A 19,107-nucleotide genomic window follows, 5' to 3' on the forward strand; every position below is an offset into this window, starting at 1 on the left:
TCAAGTTCCAAGTTACACATAAAAGGTGGAATGTCCATCGGTTGACTAATTGTGGGTGAAACCACTAAAGTTTTCGCAACTGCCTCACCTTTCCTATTGCTGTCCTCGTCCTCGTCACTGGCTTCATATGTAGCTTCGAACTCCTCATTGCTATCATTGTTCATTACTTCGTACGCTTTAGTTCTGTCATCTTGCACATTTGGATCATGTTGAACCTCATCCGCAGTTATATGTTCAAACTCAACATACAACTCAATCCTTGGATATTTCACCTGAGTTTGCTGATGAATATGAGACATCCGCTGAATACTTGTTTCGTTAACGATCGGCATAACCTCAAACTATATTAGGCCGCCAAATACGACAACCGGACTCCAGTAGAGAATGTTGCTCACCCTCTTTAAAATACCATTCTCTATGCTCTGACAGAGCCCGTATTGTAGTTCCACAAATGTTATAGTGCACGGAACCACAAACGAAAATGTACTCTCATAAGCAAAGCTCACGCCCTCATATATATTTTGTATAATCTCATCATTGTGGTAAACCACTGTATTTGCAGTTCCCTCCATCACACCAACAATACAAAAAAATACCTCTATCGCAATGCAGTAAAATAGTAACGAGCTTCAGTTTTTATAGGTAGAGGAGTTACCTCGCATATTCTGTGTTGCAAAACCATCCAACCAGCATTTGACACGTGTCCAACACGCAGTATGCGTGTTGCTTGCATGCCTGACACATGTTCATCAACACGCAGAGTACGTGTTGGCTTGATGTTCGTCACGTGGACAGCATGCAAAGTGCGTGTTGCTGCAAATTGGGCCACGTGTTCATCACGCTGTATGCGTGCTAAATCAGCACGTGACCTACATGTTACACTTGTTGTATTTACAACGTTCACCCACTTGTATATATATATATATATATATATATACAACAAAAAATTTTATTTCCAACAAAAATTTACATTTTTTTCGTATTAAAATTTTTTAACCTGCATTAAAAATCACACAATTTTCTCTAGCATTGATGCAGGGGAGCAATTCAAACATATATATGTCCAGGTCTATACAGGTGCCGTACTCGTAGGTTTATATTATGGTGCAAGTTTGATTCAGAAAAATATATAAGCAAAAATCTGAATTATTTGAGATCTATTTTTAAGAAATCAATCAATTCGAACTAAATCTGATAACATTCGCACTATGATTTGTGATTTGTAAAATTTTGATATTTTGATCATAGCCCCACAATGATATGAAATTTGATTTTAGGTTATTTAAACATGACCTGAGAAGATTAATAGAGCAGCCAATTAAGGGGACGAAATAAATAATGAGAAATGCTACTCGAGAACCACAGAATTCAGAATTTTTTTTTTGGCAATTATTTTTAACTATTAATTCAATTCTTTTAGTTTAATAATTTAATATTATATTTTTAATTTATATTTTTAAATATTTATAATTAACTAATAATTAAAAAATAATAAATTTTAACAATTTTCTAACATTTCTCTTAAATAAAAGTTAGTCATGCAGGTAGAAAAAGACTTAATAACTTTGAATAAAGTGATCAATAGAAATTTAAGTGTAAATGTTCTAGATATAATAATAATACATGATAGGCATTATGACGTCTTTGACTTATATAATCGATATTCTTTTATAGACATAGTTGGTTTGAAGCTTGACCCTTTACGGAGAGAAGTACAAGGAGTATAAGTAAAATAACACTTAAACATGTTGAGAAAAATAAGAATCTACTACGATAATTTCTGTCTAACCCTCATTATCATTACCAGTTATTATATGAAGCAAGTTCATTATCCTTTCGGTTCGGCATAACCATAAAGGCAAAAGAGAATTGATTATATAATACCATATACAAGTAATTACCAATTAAGTACACAAAAAAATTGCCAATAAATTATAGTTTAAGTGGATTAAATAACTCTCAATCTTAGGTATTTCAGATAGATTAGATAACTCTCAATTTTAAGTACACAATACACCCACACGTTTTTTATATATTTACCAGATTTTTTTTCGATTACAATCTTTATAATTTGAATCCGAGACTTTTAAAGTAGAAAGGAAGAGATATGCCATATAAACTAAAGCTTATCGACAATTTTCACCTAATTTTAATCACCAGTTTATCCAGAGGGCCAACAGGTTCTTCTTCAATAAATTGGATCATCAATTCAATGTCTTCTGTTATGGATCTTATTGAGTGATATATATAGGTGTTTGTGTTGTTGTTTGTATGTCGCTATGTATAAATATATTTTTGTCTTGTGTTAAAATTCTATATTATTTTTAAGAACAAAAGTAACATTAAAACATTAGACTTTTTTATTGTATAAATTTTAATATCATATTATAAATACTATTATTTTTAAAAATTTAATCTGTTAAATAAAAATACATAAATACTTATATCTAATATTTTTAACCTGAAACCAATCTTGAAAATGCAAGATAGTATATCTTGTGAATAATTTTGTATTATTGTATTAAAATAGCTTGAACTTATTATGGTTTTATTTTTTATGTACCAAAATGTTTTACATTTTCGATCAATAAAAGTTTTAAAAATATCAAATCATCCTAAAGGAATCACTTTTTATTGTTTTTAATAGTGTAGAAAATTATTTATATTTTGAATGCATAGAAATTATTTTCTATATTATATATGCTACTCTTAATTTCATTTTCTCTGGAGTAATATTCCTGGAATTCGATATGAATGAATTTCTTCTAAAACACCTTCATTTAAGGGTCTGTTGGCCAATAGGTTGCTGCATGCAATAGGCGGATTTCAAACTTCCGACATTTACTTAAACGGACAGGTGAGCTGATCACTCGACTAAGCCAAGTTAATTTTCTTCTTCTTTCTTTTTACTTTTTGTTAGTTTGTTTCTTAGTCTGAGGAGGTCAAGGGTGCAAACTGGCAATGACTGTAATAGACTTACTTTCCAACACAGATATGGGTCCGTTAAGAGCCCAAATTCAATGAAAATTGGGATAACATAGCTATCTGCAAAAAACATGATAGTGATATAAAAATATCAAAAAGGGGTCACACAGCTGAAGCTGATTTAATAGAGACGTTGCTGTTAATCTTTTCATGGCACATTTGGCAATGACTCAAAAACAACTAAGCCCTCTGACCCAAAAGAAAAAGAAGAAAAATTAGTATTCCAAAAAGGGATTAAGGGCCACAATAATCCGTTATGGGATTTGCAATTCCTTCTATCATAAGTCATACTATATATCTTTGAGTAAAGTTTAAATATCATAATCAAACCAATTTCAGTTGGTCTAATTGGTCTATTTAACTGTCAGATCACTTGTCCACTTAAATAAATATCAGAAATTTAAATCTAATCTTGTATATATAATAATTTATTGGCTAGCTAACAATAAACTTTTAAATAGAATTTCTATTAACGAAAAATTAATTATTAATCCATTGAGTTGGAAATACCATAAAAAAAATTTATCATAATCAAGCCTAAATTTATATTTATTTTTTAAATTATTCTTAATTCTTATGGGTCATCTTTTACTTTTATCTCTAAAAATTAAAATAATGATAATATGAAAAAATCATAGATAGATGAAAAATAATATCAAATTCGCAAATAACAATACTTATCACTCTCTTTATTGATATATAAAGGTTGAGATACACTACAACCTTAAAATTGGAAGACCTCAAAGTACATCTCTAGGATTTGAGTTCTTAGAAAAGTGTTTATATTAAGACGGAGGAATACTTTGACCATAAATAGTCTATAATCTATATAGATACTTTCACACACAAATAAACATACAATTATATACTGAATGTGTTAAAAATGAGAAAAAAAAATACTTAAGTATAATAATATTTTGTGTCAGAATATTTTATATTGATTATTATTAAAAAAAAATGAAATGTAATGCTAAATTTCACTCTATTATGAATTTATGATAACTTTTGGTTTTGGCAAAAAGTTATGCTCTCGCTTTTTTCAATAAAAAATATTTCACAACATCTTTAATTTTTATTTTTTCTTTTGGCATGGACTCTAGACATCTTTAATTTGTTAACTTTTCCTCCTCCCTTTTTATCTTCTTTTTCTATAGAAAGTGATATAACAATAGAACCACCACCAATTTTGACTGTCCTAAATTTTCTAGTTATTTGTGCTTCTATTATTTCTTTATAGCAGCTAGTATTAGTGAACAATTTCAATTCTAAAAATCTTTTTTTTCCCCATATCACACATGTTATTAAGCCAATCTCAATGTTTAATTTCTTCCAAAATTTTTCATATAAATTTTATTTTTAAAAGTAAAGTATCGTTTTTATTCGCAATGTTGGGATGAGTCTTAAAGTTATCCTTAACATTTAAATCGTCCTATTTAAGTCTCTAGTATTTTAAAATTGACTCAATGTTGTCCTGTCATTATGAATTTGTTAACAGAATCGATGGCGAGACAAAATTAAAATGATTTTTAAATATTAGAAACCTAAATAGGACAAAAACGTTGAGACAAAAATGATAAATAAAAATAAATTTTAATTTTATTTTTCAATAATATCAATTTTTTACGGTATATAGTTATTCAATTATTTTTTAATAAATTACACTTAATCAGATTATTTTTATTCTAAATAAATTTATTTTTTATAATTTTACTATTAAAGATTTTTACTTATCATGAAATGTTTGTAGAATGACTAGTACATAAACTTGCGAAAAAAAATGATACATATATAATAAAGTAATGTGATTCTAGTCATTTTACAAATATTTCATGATGAGTAAAAATCTTTAAGAGTAAAATTATAAAAAAATAAATTTATTTAGAATAAAAGTAATGTGGTTAAGTGTAATTTACTTAGATGTAATTAAAAAAAATAATTGAATAATTATGTACCGTAAAAAATGATATTATTGAAGGATAAAATAAAGATTTATTTCTATATATTATTGTTGTCTCCAACGTTTTCATCATATTTAACTCTCTAATGTTTTAAAATTGTCTCAGTTTTGTCCTGCCGTCAATTTTATTAACAGATCTTTAACAGTAGAAGAATATTGAGTTAATTTTAAAATATTAGAGATTTAAATGGAATGATTTAAACGTTAAAGACAACTTTAAAATTTACCCCAATTGAGAATAAAAACTCTTAGAGAAAAGGCAATATTCTCATAATTTTCGCTAGAAATTCCAAAAGAAAATCTCTCATTTGACTTGAATTTCCAAATTTATCAGCTAAATTAATATAGTATATAGTTCTTCACCTATATTATGTGCCCTTGCCATAACATTAGGTATATATAATCATTACTACAAAAACAACTACTTTTTCCCACGACAGTTAAGTTTCATCAAGCCAGTTAAATTAGTCCAACTCTAAATTAATTTGGTTATAGTGATTAGCTCATTAATTCTCTTAATTAAGTGTTAGAAATTTGAATTTCGTTTTATGCATGCAGTAAATAATTTATAAACTAGTGATAAATTTTTAAATAGAACTCAAGATTTACGACGGATTAATCTTTAACCTGCGAAATTAAGGTTATAGTGAGAAACTAAAAAAAAGACTAAATACCAAAATCAGTTCCTGAGATTTTTAAAATCAGATACTTTAGTCTCCTAAATTTTAAAATATATAAAATAATTCTCAACGTTTATTTCTATTAGACAATATAGTCCTCCTCCATTAATTACTAACGGTAATTGCTGATGTAGAACGGTAACTCACACACGTAGTCGTTAAATATTCACGTGTGCGACGTAGACAAATCAGTCCAAAAAATGAAATACAAAACAGTCTCCAAAAATTTAAAAAAATTTCAAAACAGTCCGTAAATTACACATGTGGACACTTAATGGATGGCTACATATGTGAGTCAATATTTTACGTTAGCAATTACTGTTAGTAACTAATGAAAAAAATCTTAAGAACTACTTTATGTATTTTAAAACTAAAGTGTGCGATTTTAAAAATTTCAAGAACCTATCCCTAAAATTTTTTTTATCCAGCTCCGGAGAACTATGTAGTTGTAGTGATTTTCATCAATGAGAATGCATGCAAATTGAACCACCGTACCGTGACAAAATGTTTGGCAAATGAACAAGTTCTCAAATTTTTGTTAGAGGAAAAACGCATGGGATCGGGTATAGGATTGAAGAAATACAATTCGTGATCAGTTCTTAGGAGTTTGTTGCATCGACGAGGGGCACCCTACGAACCACATGGGAACAAAGGTTTTATTTAGATCGAGAAACTGGATTCCAAGTAAAGAACACATTGCAGTGGAACACAAATCAAAGATTATAGATAATTCATGTGGAAGCAACTGTGCCTTGAAGAAGCTCGATTAGTTGAGGATTATGCAATTATATGTATAAGAAGCAAGAACAAACGAAAATGACATCAGTTAACGTAAGATGGGTCAGCTTGATGAGAAAAGCCGCTGATGAGTTTTCTAAGCTTTGAATTGGTCTTCTGTGAGATATGTAACTCACGTTTTTGGAGCATATTATTCAACCCATCTTCATGATTTCCTCAATCATTACATGTCGAATTTCAACTAAGTTATTCTCATTAATGCATAGCCAATTTTATATACGTATAAAAAAAATTATTTTTAAAATAACAAATAGATGAAATATTCTAACAAAAAAGATACACAAATAAGAGATAATTTATTTTTAATTTTTTCTTTCATAATGCCTGTTAATTTTTTATAATAGATGAGATATTCTGACAAAATTTGATCTCTAAATTTTTATTTTTTAAAAAAATTAATCATTTAGAATAATTTTTTAATAAAATTTACTTTGTATAAAATTATTAAATTTTAGGAATGATTTTTTTAATAATACTTGCAAATTATATTAAAAACTTATCTCTAAAATATTTTTTAAAATATATATTTAATATATCTATTTATTTTTATCAGTAATATGAATATTTCAATAAAATAACAGTATTTTTTATATCTCAAAGTTAATTGTGATAACCTTCAAAAATATATATAATACAAGTTTTTTTTCCGGTGAACATATATAATACAAGGTACTAACCATGAACGTTGTTTTTGTTTCTTAGCAACAATGTTATTTGGATTCTTGAAGGCAATCATTCTTTATTTTTGTGGTTGAAGAAAAGGGTCAAAGGCCCAAAAGAAGAAGAAACTAATTAATGCTCAAGTCTACAAACTAAAGACTGGATTTCACGAACCTCTCTATCAATGACATGCATTCCACGACCAAAAAAAAAAAATAGCAACATGCATTCCAAGTCCAAGAGATAGTTCTTGGCTCTAACGAGCAACCGAATCAATAGGTCAACAACTCTATTCGCTTTTAAAAATGTTATTTGTACGATAAAATTTTTTAATATATTTATGTATAAATATATATAATTTAATTTATTTTTAATATATATTTATATTTTAATATGTATTTATAGTAATAATTAATTTTAATGTACCCGTAATATAACTTATTTGTTTCATGATGCATATTTTTTCATCGAATGAAATAAAATATGTTAACCTGGTTTTTTATATCACAATAATACTAGATAATCAACCTTTTTCAACCAAAATCAATTAAATTTTAAATTTTAAATAATAAATCTTTAATCTTTAATAATAAAATTATAAAAAAGTAAATAATTTTTATTGTATGTTATTATTGTTATATTATAAAAAAATAATTTTATTTATATTAAATTAATTTTAAATTTTAAAATAAACTAAAACAATCATTTTATTAAAAAAAGATAAGTATTTAAACAAAGATAAGTGTAACAGATTTTATTTTTTTTTAAAAATAAGATAACAAAAATAAGATAAAAAAATAAGTATAAAGATCAACCATGCATCAAAGTCAGCTCAAAGATTCAAAGATTTAGGATTTAGAATCCTAACACCTTCCTCTCTTCCAATTCTAATTCAATTCCATCGGTGTCTCCGATTTTAGAGAGAGAACTTCAATTCTTTTGAGAAAAAAACGAAAAAGTCTTCTTTTTTGGTTTTAGTTAGAATGGGATTGATAGTTGAGGTTGATACCGTAGAAGAGGACGCCGCCGTTTTGGTCCCGCCGCCGAACTTCTCAATGGTGGAGGACTGGATTTTCCGATCCAGTTTTCCCACTCCTTCCAATTTCCCTTTTCTCCAAACCCTAAACCTTCGATCCATCATATACTTGTGTCCAGAGCCCTATCCAGAAGAAAATCTGGAGTTTCTTCGATCGCAGAACATTCGGCTCTTTCAATTTGGAATTGAGGGGAAGACGGAGGCTTCTTTACCTATTCTGAGGGATTCAATTATGGAGGCTCTAAAAGTTTTAATTGATGTGAGAAATCACCCAGTTTTGATTCATTGCAAACGAGGAAAGCATAGAACAGGTTGCCTTGTCGGCTGTTTGAGAAAATTGCAGAATTGGTGCCTATCTTCTGTGTTTGAGGAGTACCAACGATTTGCTGGTGCTAAATCGAGGAATGGAGATTTAATCTTTATAGATAGGTTTGACATTGTAAGTCTGAAGCAGTGCCTTTACAGTATCATCTACCAGTATCAAGGATATGGTTCGAAGAAGAGACGATTGCTGTATACAGACCAGAACTTGCAGAAACACCAACTGGCATCCTTTTAGTGTGTGTTTGAATTAGAGTTTTTAGATGAAAGTTTGTATAAAATTGATTTTGCCAAATTGATTTTAATTGAAATTGAGTTGGCGGGATTTGAAACCCTTTTCCTTTGTCTATGAAATGGTAGATTTTCTAGTAGTGTCATGGTTCATTTTTACATGCTCCAAACTCAAAAAGGTTTTAGGTTTTTCAAAGTACGCTAAAGAAACGGTCTTTTTTCTTTTTTTATCTTTTCTTCTTTCTTTCTCTTTTTATTTTGGTTGTGTTATTGTTTATGTTCCTTCCATTTTTATTTTCTCAGGAACACACACAGAATACAAGAGAATTTTTTTTTTATTGTTGGACTTCAGTGTGTAATACAAAATAAATAACCTAAGTTCCAACCCATATGGTCGATGCCGTTTTTTAAAATTGAAATTATTTTTTAACAAATTAAATTTTTTTTTAAAAAAAATAGTACGGCAGGGCTGAATTGATCTTTAACGCCAAAATCATTTTTTAGTGAATTAAATTTTTTTAAAAAATAACAATACAGCAGTGCGCCAGTGCCGAATTGATCTTTAATAAAATGTTACTTTTCAAAATCTAAATACATGTATAACACAACAATTAGAAAATAACATGAAAAAATAGTAAAATATACAAATAATTCCACTAATAAAAAAATTGAGCCAATACAAGAATTCAGCCAATTAAGTCTATTTGAATTGTCGTTTGTCAAATTAGAGTTTGAATGAAAGTAATTTTATAGAATTGATTTATGTAAAAATAAGTTTGTGTCAACATGATTTATGTTTGGTAATTTTATACTAAAATTAATTTTGATAAAATAATATTATTTAAATAATATTAGTTAAAATCACTTTTAAATAATTAATTACTAAAAAAGACATAATATTAAATTATAACGTTATTTTTTATCTAGGATAAAAAACGTATATAAGTCAAGGGGAGTTTAAAATTACCTAAATCAGTCAAACAAAATTTCGATACATCATTCTACCAAAGAACAAATTAATGTAATTTGAATCAATACAATTCGAATTAGATTTGTATGTAATTCGAATTGATATAATTCGAATTACTTGAAAGCATTGACAACACGTAATTCGAATCAATATGTCACGAATTATAAACTTAGAGTTCGAATTGTACCAATTCGAATTAATAGGGAGGCGTGCTTTGGAGGGAGTTCGAATCAAGTTGATTCGAATTACTCTATTTTCGAAACTAGTAGTAATTCGAAACGATATAATTCGAATTACTCCCTTTTCGTAACAAATTCTAATAAATTTTTTTAATTAATTTATTTAAATTATATTACAAAAAATATTTTATTCAATGCAAAATAATTTTAAAAAAATAGCTTAAAAAAAATTTAAAATTATTTTGCATACAATAAAATATTTTTTTTGTGGTATAATTTAAATAAATTTATTAAAAAATATTCATGAGCTATCAAGAATGGGCAGAAAAGTACTGTATAAAATTCGAATTGCTCACCGTATAATTTGAATAAGGCTTGGTTTGGTAAAGCTTTTACTTTTTAAGAGTAGCTTATGAAAGCTGTCTTTTAAAAGACGACTTTTTAAAAGCTACAGCACTTGCGTTTGGTAAAATCACATTAAAAATAGTTTTTAATAAGCACAAGTACTATAATTGTGTTTGGTAAAACAGCTTTTAAAAATTAAAAAAAATATAATAAACATATTTATAACGAAGAATAATATTTTTTTCAAATTTTAGAGACCAATAATTTAAATATTTATTTGATTTACTCTCTATATTAATATAAATAGAGTTATCATTAGTCAATAATAAAACTTGTACTGATACGTTTATTACCCATTTATATATATTGACTCACTTGTACAAATCACAAAATATGAGACACATATCTCAAGTAAAATTATATGAAGATTGTGTTAGAATTTGTGAAGGTTAGGTTGAGAAATTAAAAATATACGAGTATTCCAATGGCAATATAATGATAGGAAATATGTGTGGAAAAATAAATAAAATATATTTTTAATTGTTTTGTATGGAATAAAATATTTTCTTTAATTTCTAAATTATTATTGACTATGTAGAGTACTTTATTTAAAATTTGAGTACCTAAGTCATTAGAACATTACAAATTTTTATAGTACTCCTAACATTTTTTAAGCCATTTTTTAAAATTATTTTACATAGAATAAAATATTTTTTGTAGTATAATTTAAATAAATTTATTAAAAAAATTTATTAGAATTTGTTACGAAAATGGAGTAATTCGAATCAACTTGATTCGAACTCCCTTCAAAGCACGTCTCCCTGCTAATTCGAATTGATACAATTCGAACTCCAAGCTTATAATTCGTGACATGTTGATTCGAATTACGTGTTGTCAATGCTTTCAAGTAATTCGAATTATATCAATTCGAATTACATACAAATCTAATTCAAATTGTATTGATTCGAATTACATTAATTTGTTTTTTGGTAGAATGATGTATCAAAATTTTGTTTGGCTGATTTAGGTAATTTTAAACTCTCCTTGGCTCATATACATTTTTTACCCTTTTATCTATGTTTAATTTTTTTAATATATTTTTCATATAGTATATTTTTAGTAATTCTAGTACTTTTTTAGTACGTTATAAATTATTATTATTATTATTATTATTATTATTATTATTATTATTATTATTATTATTATTATTATTATTTATAGTTAATTTTTTTGTTTAATTTATTTTATCTAATGGAATCAATAAATCATATTATAAAAAAAATAACAATGAATATAATACATAAATATCACAATTATAAAAATGTATAATGTTAAACAAAAAATTAATAAAAAATAAAAATAATAAATAATAAAAAAAGAACATATATAAAGAGAAATAATAACAATTTTATAATTAATACAATAATATGTATAAAAAATAAAATTGATAAAAATAAATAAATATTAGATGTCAATTACTAAAAACTAAATATAAAAACTAAGAATGATTGTTTTTTGTAAACACAATTTTGAGTATAAAATCACTAAAAATTAAAGCTTTAAGAAGTAAAATATGTTTTTTCCCTTCCAAAAAGTACTTTTCAAATTCACCCTAATTCATTCATAAGGATTGGATCCCAGTCATTTTATTCATAAGAGTGAACAATGTACATAAGGATTGGATCCCAGTCATTTTATTCATAAGAGTGAACAATGTAGTTTGCGCATTTGATAACATGTTTCAAGGCAATGAATGATGATTCAGTCCCCATATAAAAAAAATGAATGATGATTCAGTTGTTGAAAGTTCGTTCAAATTTAATGAAAGATATACATATACTTATTTAATTTTTTTTTATTATTATTGTTGTATCTGATATAGAGAATAATATTATCTGTTTATACTAAACTAGTTTTAAATTTTAAAATAAGCTAAAATAATTATTTTATTAGAAAAAAAATAAACATATAACTAATTTAAATAAAGATAAGTATAACAAATTTTGTTTCTAAAAAAAATAATAAATAAAAATAAAATAAGAATTTAATATTTAATCTTAAATTATAAATTATACTTAAATACTAAATTTAGCTAATGTTAACAAACTAAAAAAATTAGTTTCTATGCTTTCTTTTTATTTCAGCAACAAGAAGATAACATGGGTGAGGATTTGCACATCCATCTTTAATGAAATTAATGACTATATATTGAGGAATCAGATTCCATTATTTTTTGAATTCTATTTGCAGAAGCAAGTTTAATATCTTTCGAATCATACCATGGCGTGTGCATGCTGCATAATTTAGATGAGTGATAACTGATAAGAGATTCATTCACATTCAGACTCATATGACCTTTTGAAGGGTAATTCCATCAAAATTTGATTTGATGCTAAAATCTTCATTTAGGGGGGGGGGGGGGGGGGGGGTAAGCTTCTAAGCTACACGATTAGGTTGCTTCTAAAGAGGAAAAAATAATCTAGATATCTAGTTAAAAGAGCCACTCCTATAATTTACCAATATTCCATACCCCTAAAATAGTAATAAAGAAATTTGCCAAATTCATATCAATTTCAGAATCACTTACATCTTGAATGGCTTGGTTGAAAAAGCATCCTGTATTTGGAATCCTATGTTAAAATGCAATTATTGAAAGTTAAATTTTTTATAGTTGTTATGGATCTTATTTGTATTTAGAAAAAATGTAAAGAGCATAGAATTTATATTTAGAGCTATTTGATGGCTCATCACTTGGAAAAAAAATATATAATTGTTATCTATATACTTTTTTAGTTTTTTTTTTATTTTTAAATTTTAACTATTTATCTTTTCAATTTATATTTTTTTCTCTTTTCTTCAAATATTCATGACATATAATATGGAGAAAATATAATAATATAATTAAATTAAGATTCGATTATGCCAAAAAAAATTGGTTTCGAGTTAATCTTATAAATATCAATGTAATTTTTTATTATAATATCTAATTATACTTTTATATAGAAAAAAATATTATTTTTAAGTAAAATATAAAAATTAATTATTTTTGTTAATTAAATATAAAAGCATGCATATTAAACTCTTTTATTTTTTATTTTTTTAGATAATGAAGGTTAAAATAAATTATTAGAAAAAATATATAACTAAAAGACTTATTAGAATTTTTTTTCTTGGTCTATGGACTAAGAGTCTGGTCTTCTTAATTGAGGTGATTTTTTTCCACAATCCTTTTATAAAAGTGGCTATTTGTCTTCTTTTTTTTTTTTTCTATTGACGAAATCAATATAATTTCAAAAAATATTATTACTACGGATAAAAATAGTAAAATACTAATTGAATCTTTAATCACATCTCTCAATGCTATATTTCCACTAAAGGATCCAGGAAAGTTCAATTACTTCCTAGGTCTTGAAGTTACTTGAAGTTACTTACTTACAAGGAGGCAGCATAATGTTATTCCAAAAAAAAAATGCAACTGAATTGCTAGACAGATCTGGGATACTGACAACAAATGTTATGTCAAACTCAAATACTCAATAATGATCTCTTTTACTAAGCTTCACACTGCAGGCTCAGAACTTTGTGAAGATCCTAAATTATATACGTTTATTGTTGGCATTCTACAATACTTAACAACAACAACAAAACATGATATGTCCTATGTAGTAAATAGAATCTTTCAATTTATGCATAATCCAATAGAGCTGCAATGGAAAGCTGTTAACAGGATACTAAGATTCTTCAAAAGTGCGTTGAGTCAAGGGTTAGCATTTAATAAGTGCAGTGATTATAGAATTATTGCCTTTACAAATTCAGACAAGAACGGAAATGTTGATAATAAAAAATCCATCACGGTACACAATATATCTTAGTTCGAATCTAATGTCATAAGCGAACCAAGCTTAATAAAAACTCTACAGAAGCTAAATATCATGATCCTTGATCTACTCAAACTGAGATTATGTTTACACCTTAGCTGCTTGAATTGTTGAAGATCCAACAAAATGCTCCCCCAACCATTTATTATGACAACCAAAGTTCTTGTTTTTTGGCAGTAAATCCGATTCTACACTGCAGGTGCAAGCATCTAGAGTTGGACTTGTATTTTTTTTAGGAAATTAGTGACTCAAAAGAAGCTTTACATAGTGTACATCCCTTCACAAGATATCAATTGGTAGATATTCTAACAATACCTTTCTCACAAAGACTGTTTGATAAATTTAAGATTAAACTTAAGAGTGTGTGATAATCTCTAAGCTTGAACTGGAAGAGGGTGTTAGAAGTATGGATATAATTATGATAAAGATTAGTTAGGAGTGATGCTAGTTCACTATTAGTTTGCTTCCTTTAGTTAGCTTTCTGTTTTGTAAGTATAAAATCTGCGAAATTAGTAAATAATTATTCAATAAATTAATTATTATTTAAAAAATTAAAAAATTAAATTTTATAGTTTAATAAAGTAGAAATAATTAAAATATAAATTTTAACATTAATTTTAAAAAATTTGATCCAAAATTAGACAAACATGTCGAATCGAATCCAAATCGGACCCATAATCCAACACATAAAACCACAACTCAGCTTTCTTCTTCCTCTTACACTACAGGAGATGCGCTACTTACCGGCGGTTTTTTTTTATGATTGGCGGCGATTTTAAACCGCCGCAAAATTAAAGGCCGGCGGCTTACTAAACCGCCCTAGTTATGGACGCCGGGATTAGGTTTGGCGGCGGTTTCCAGCAACCGCTGGTATAACCGCCGCTGGCCATGAATTTAGCGGCGGTTTTAAACCGCCGCGATATATGAGTATGAGGATTTAGGCCATTTTTTACCGGCGGTTACAAACCGCCGCAATGTTCTTACGTTTTTAAATTTGGCACTGATTGCGGCGGTTATAAAACCGCCGCTAATTTCAATACAAATTAAAAAAAATAATTGGATTTTTCTTTTAAAAAATGCTGATTTTTTTGTTTAATTTTAAAGATATATCTTTTAATAATATGAATCTTAATTTTTTCATATATTAAATCTAAACTTGTGGCAAAAACTCCCAGGTTCAATAGACAAGAACATTATTCTTATTGGATACAATATGTAAATTTCCTATGTACAATGATGGAAACAAAGGAAAAATAAAAGAAAATAGAAAATTTAAAGCTCACAACTAAGACAAAGCTACACACATTACAATATTCGTGCGTTTTATACTGTAGCCAAACAAGAAATGCAAACTTCATGTGATAATAGAGCGGAAAGCAACCCCATCTCCCTGTTCTCTGCATAAAACACACAATTGTTACTTCCCTTTGAACTTTAAGGTATAGCATAAATTTGGTTAGCAGTCTAAGCATTACAGTGAAATGCAATGTTGAAAACAATAGCCCAACCTACCAACATTTGGAGTATCTGAGAGGCAAAGACCTGGATTTCCCCCTGATTGTTGAAACCCATAAGTGACTTCCATGTACATTAAAGCCCTTGCGATATCCCCTCTAACCTGAGGTTAATTAGTCTAACTTTAGATGTATATTAAAAATAAAATTTGAATAAATATGTCCATATGAACTGACATCACAGGCTCACAACTAATTGGAAAACAGACTTATTTAAGTACTTAATTCCCACCATATACCTATATGATCATCCTTTAACATCTGATATTAGCTCCTTAGGTACCATTCGAGTTACCAATGAACATCATTAGAACGATTTTAATAGAAATCCAATGTGTCCAACTAAAATGGCTAAGCTCAGGTGCTATAATTTTAAAGTGACAAGAGTATAGTGACATACGGGATATGACTGTACTGCCAAGTCATATCTCTTTTCAATTCATTGCAGGATTAGAAATTAACTACAATTGGCTTGAAAAATACATAAAAGATTACCCTTACAGGCGGTGTCCACCCCTACTTGTTTGTTTCAGTGTCCAACAGAGCTTCTTTGTTTGCTGGACTCAAACATTTGTTTGAACTAGTCATGCATTCATCGTAATACTTATTTCCCCTTGATGATTTGACTGCAAGAAACTTGTAATATAAAATGAAATGACATATTGATTTGTTAAAATATCGAGCAGTGGATTTTCTTACCATTGACATCAGAAGGGCGAATATTGTGTAAATCAATCAAAGCAGGACCTGCCATCAACCCATAAGAATGAGGCCATAAATGCTCCCCTGTAAAAGCTTTAATGTCAATGAGTGGATTGATCCTCCCTCCCCCCAAAAAAATACTCAACCAATAAATAAATAAATCTTCTCGAGCACAAAAATTGCTATCTATAAGGGCACTTGATCAAAATGCATGTATATTTACCCAATGGTATCATTAAGAGAGAATAAGACAAGCTACAGAAAGCAATAAAGAATGAAAAGACATTACTAAATGAAATTACAAAATGTTAAAATATAAAAGCAAAATAATCAAAGCAAGATAGAAATTCCCTTTGTAATTGGTTCGAGGCATTAGGAAAGCATTAATTGTGGAAGATCACAAGAAGAAAACATTGGAAGCAAATAAGAAAAAAACGTAGAACTAGCTACTTTAACAATATTAGTCCATCAAAAAACTATATGGAAAATGGAAAATTTTCAACAATTATATGAAAAAATTTAGAAGCTGCTTATAACTTGATAATATATCACCATTGTTACAATAGAGTAGATAATGACATATAATCAAACATTGAAGAAAAAGAAAATTCAATTACCAAAGAAGCTAGTCAGAATCTTTGTCTTCATCAGATGTAGGAATTCTTTGGAAGTGGGCATATGGCCTAAAATTTATATTTACACTTTTGTCTGACACCATTGATCTCTTCTGCTTAAGCGAAAAATCACATTCAGAAACTGAATCATACAAGATCTCCATGGCCATTTGCTTTCTATTTTTAGCATTTTCCTCCACAAACCTACAAAAGAAAAAATATGTTGATTGAAAATTAACTAGCCAACAATCAATTCCAATACTTACTTTCCACAAGATGATCTAAGCGATACCAATATAAAAGCACAAAACCCTGCAAGTTGCTCACTATTATGATCAGCTACGGTAGCCACTAGAATATTATTTAATAAGCAACATATTTGATTGATATTGCCATGCCAAAACATCACCTAGCTTTCCCGTCACTGTATGAATAGATTTCATGCATAATGCAAAACAAAAAGCAACAAATAAATTGAGATAAAATCCAAATAAAGAAAATATTGAGTAATAATTTTTCATTCCTCTTAAGATGGCATGTGTGCTTATTTATTGCTTTTGATGTATTACTAAGTATTAAACTTGCAGTATGAACTAGCCAGCTGTCATCTTGCATATTATCTGAGTCATAACAAATTACTAATATTAATTTATTCAGCAAAAGAAAAAAATATTATTCATTCATCTATAAGTCATAAGAGAAAATAATTTGATGGATATTCTAACCACAAAATTGTTCTTATGCTTATTATTTATTTTTTTCATGATCTTTGACTATTTGTCTTTAAAGGGGTGCCCCATGACTAATTGTGTCCTACACTACACACTACAAAGAATAATTCAATAGATTGATGGAAGTATTTGAAACATTGCCAAACCTCTGCTAAGAAAGCAAAATAAGCAAAACAAAACATAAAATGTTAAATTTAATATAGAAAGAATCACGAACTCTCCAGGAGAGATCATCAGTTCATCACTACAGAACAAGAAAGTGCATCAATTTTTGCCGTTCGACAAAAGGTGAAGGGAATCTTACTCTTGGAAAATATGAAAAACTATTTCTCTCAAACTTTTCAATAACATCAATGATATATAAGGTCTATGGACTCATCTATTCATCTATGATCCAATCCAAGTAGCAAGTAATGCTACAACAACTATATTTTCCATTGAAATACAGACAAGTAGCAAAATCAGGCTAGCAAATAGCATGATCGTATCCCTTCATCAGACCAACTTTTATTCCAGAAAATTCTGCTTCTAGAATGTCGATATTTCCAGCATAGCTATCAACCAAAACCAGAACAATTCCTCTCCAAATCCCTCATGTTTAATTTTAGCTATTTAAAGAAGTAAGATACACAAGTCTTTGTAAAGAAACACATGCTTGATTTCCTACAATAAAGTATAGCAATTTTTGAGGAAAATAAAGAGTACAAAATAAAAATTCCAAAATTAAGTGACTAACACTGGGCAACCACCATTGCAAGGATTAAAATGTAAATTAGAAGACATACCTTTGCTGATTCAGATATAGCTTCGAACAACAAGATCACACTCACCCGATTTTTCAAAGGAACGGAGTGTGCCTGGGCTCCGCTGGTGATATCTTTCAACACAATTTATTTGGTTTTGAGAACCTTGGCTAAAGTAGAAATTGGATTTGTAACAAACACAATTAGCTAGTATAATTGGACAAATTTCAAGAATTCACCTCGTTTTGCTATTCCAGCAATGTATGTGAAAAAATGAAATCAATGACCTAGGAAAAAAAAAGACAAAATAAGAAAATGAATACCTAAACAAACAAAGAAAGGAAGAAGGAGCAGAACCAGTGATGGATGGTGATGGTGAAAGACTGACGGCGACACAGACTGGATGCGACGACAGAAGCAGGGCGCTCATGCATCTACAGCAGATTCGAAGAACGCACACGTAGAACGAGATGGCGAGCAGATCCGGAGGAAGAGATGAAACAGAGGACCTCGACATCGGCAGAAGCAGCGCTGATAAAAGTTTAGGATGAAAGTCGGAGTAGATAACAACTAGGGACGACAGCGAAAGAAGTCGAGGAATGAGTATATACAGGGAGAGTGAAAAATAGAATGAAACAGAAAGAGGGCAAGTTGAGGCCAAATCTTAAAAGAGTCAGGTTAGCGGCGGGTTTGTTCAAATCACTGCCAAATTAAGTTATACCGCAGCTCTTCTCAAAACCGCAGCCAGAATCGCTGTTAAACT

The 19,107-nt window shown here is 28.3% G+C and overlaps 1 protein-coding gene across 1 annotated transcript; it reads left to right on the forward strand.

Moving 5' to 3' along the window:
- The first annotated feature begins 7,932 nt into the window (after positions 1–7,932).
- On the forward strand, positions 7,933–8,772 carry LOC112718203 (inositol diphosphatase DSP5-like). The gene has a single exon (XM_025770065.3). It carries the CDS (start codon positions 8,064–8,066, stop codon positions 8,673–8,675), a length of 612 nt encoding a protein of 203 aa, XP_025625850.1. The 5' UTR covers positions 7,933–8,063; the 3' UTR covers positions 8,676–8,772.
- Positions 8,773–19,107: the final 10,335 nt, after the last annotated feature.

Source organism: Arachis hypogaea, chromosome 10, assembly GCF_003086295.3.
Source record: "Arachis hypogaea cultivar Tifrunner chromosome 10, arahy.Tifrunner.gnm2.J5K5, whole genome shotgun sequence".
In the NCBI taxonomy this organism is placed as follows: Eukaryota; Viridiplantae; Streptophyta; class Magnoliopsida; order Fabales; family Fabaceae; genus Arachis; species Arachis hypogaea.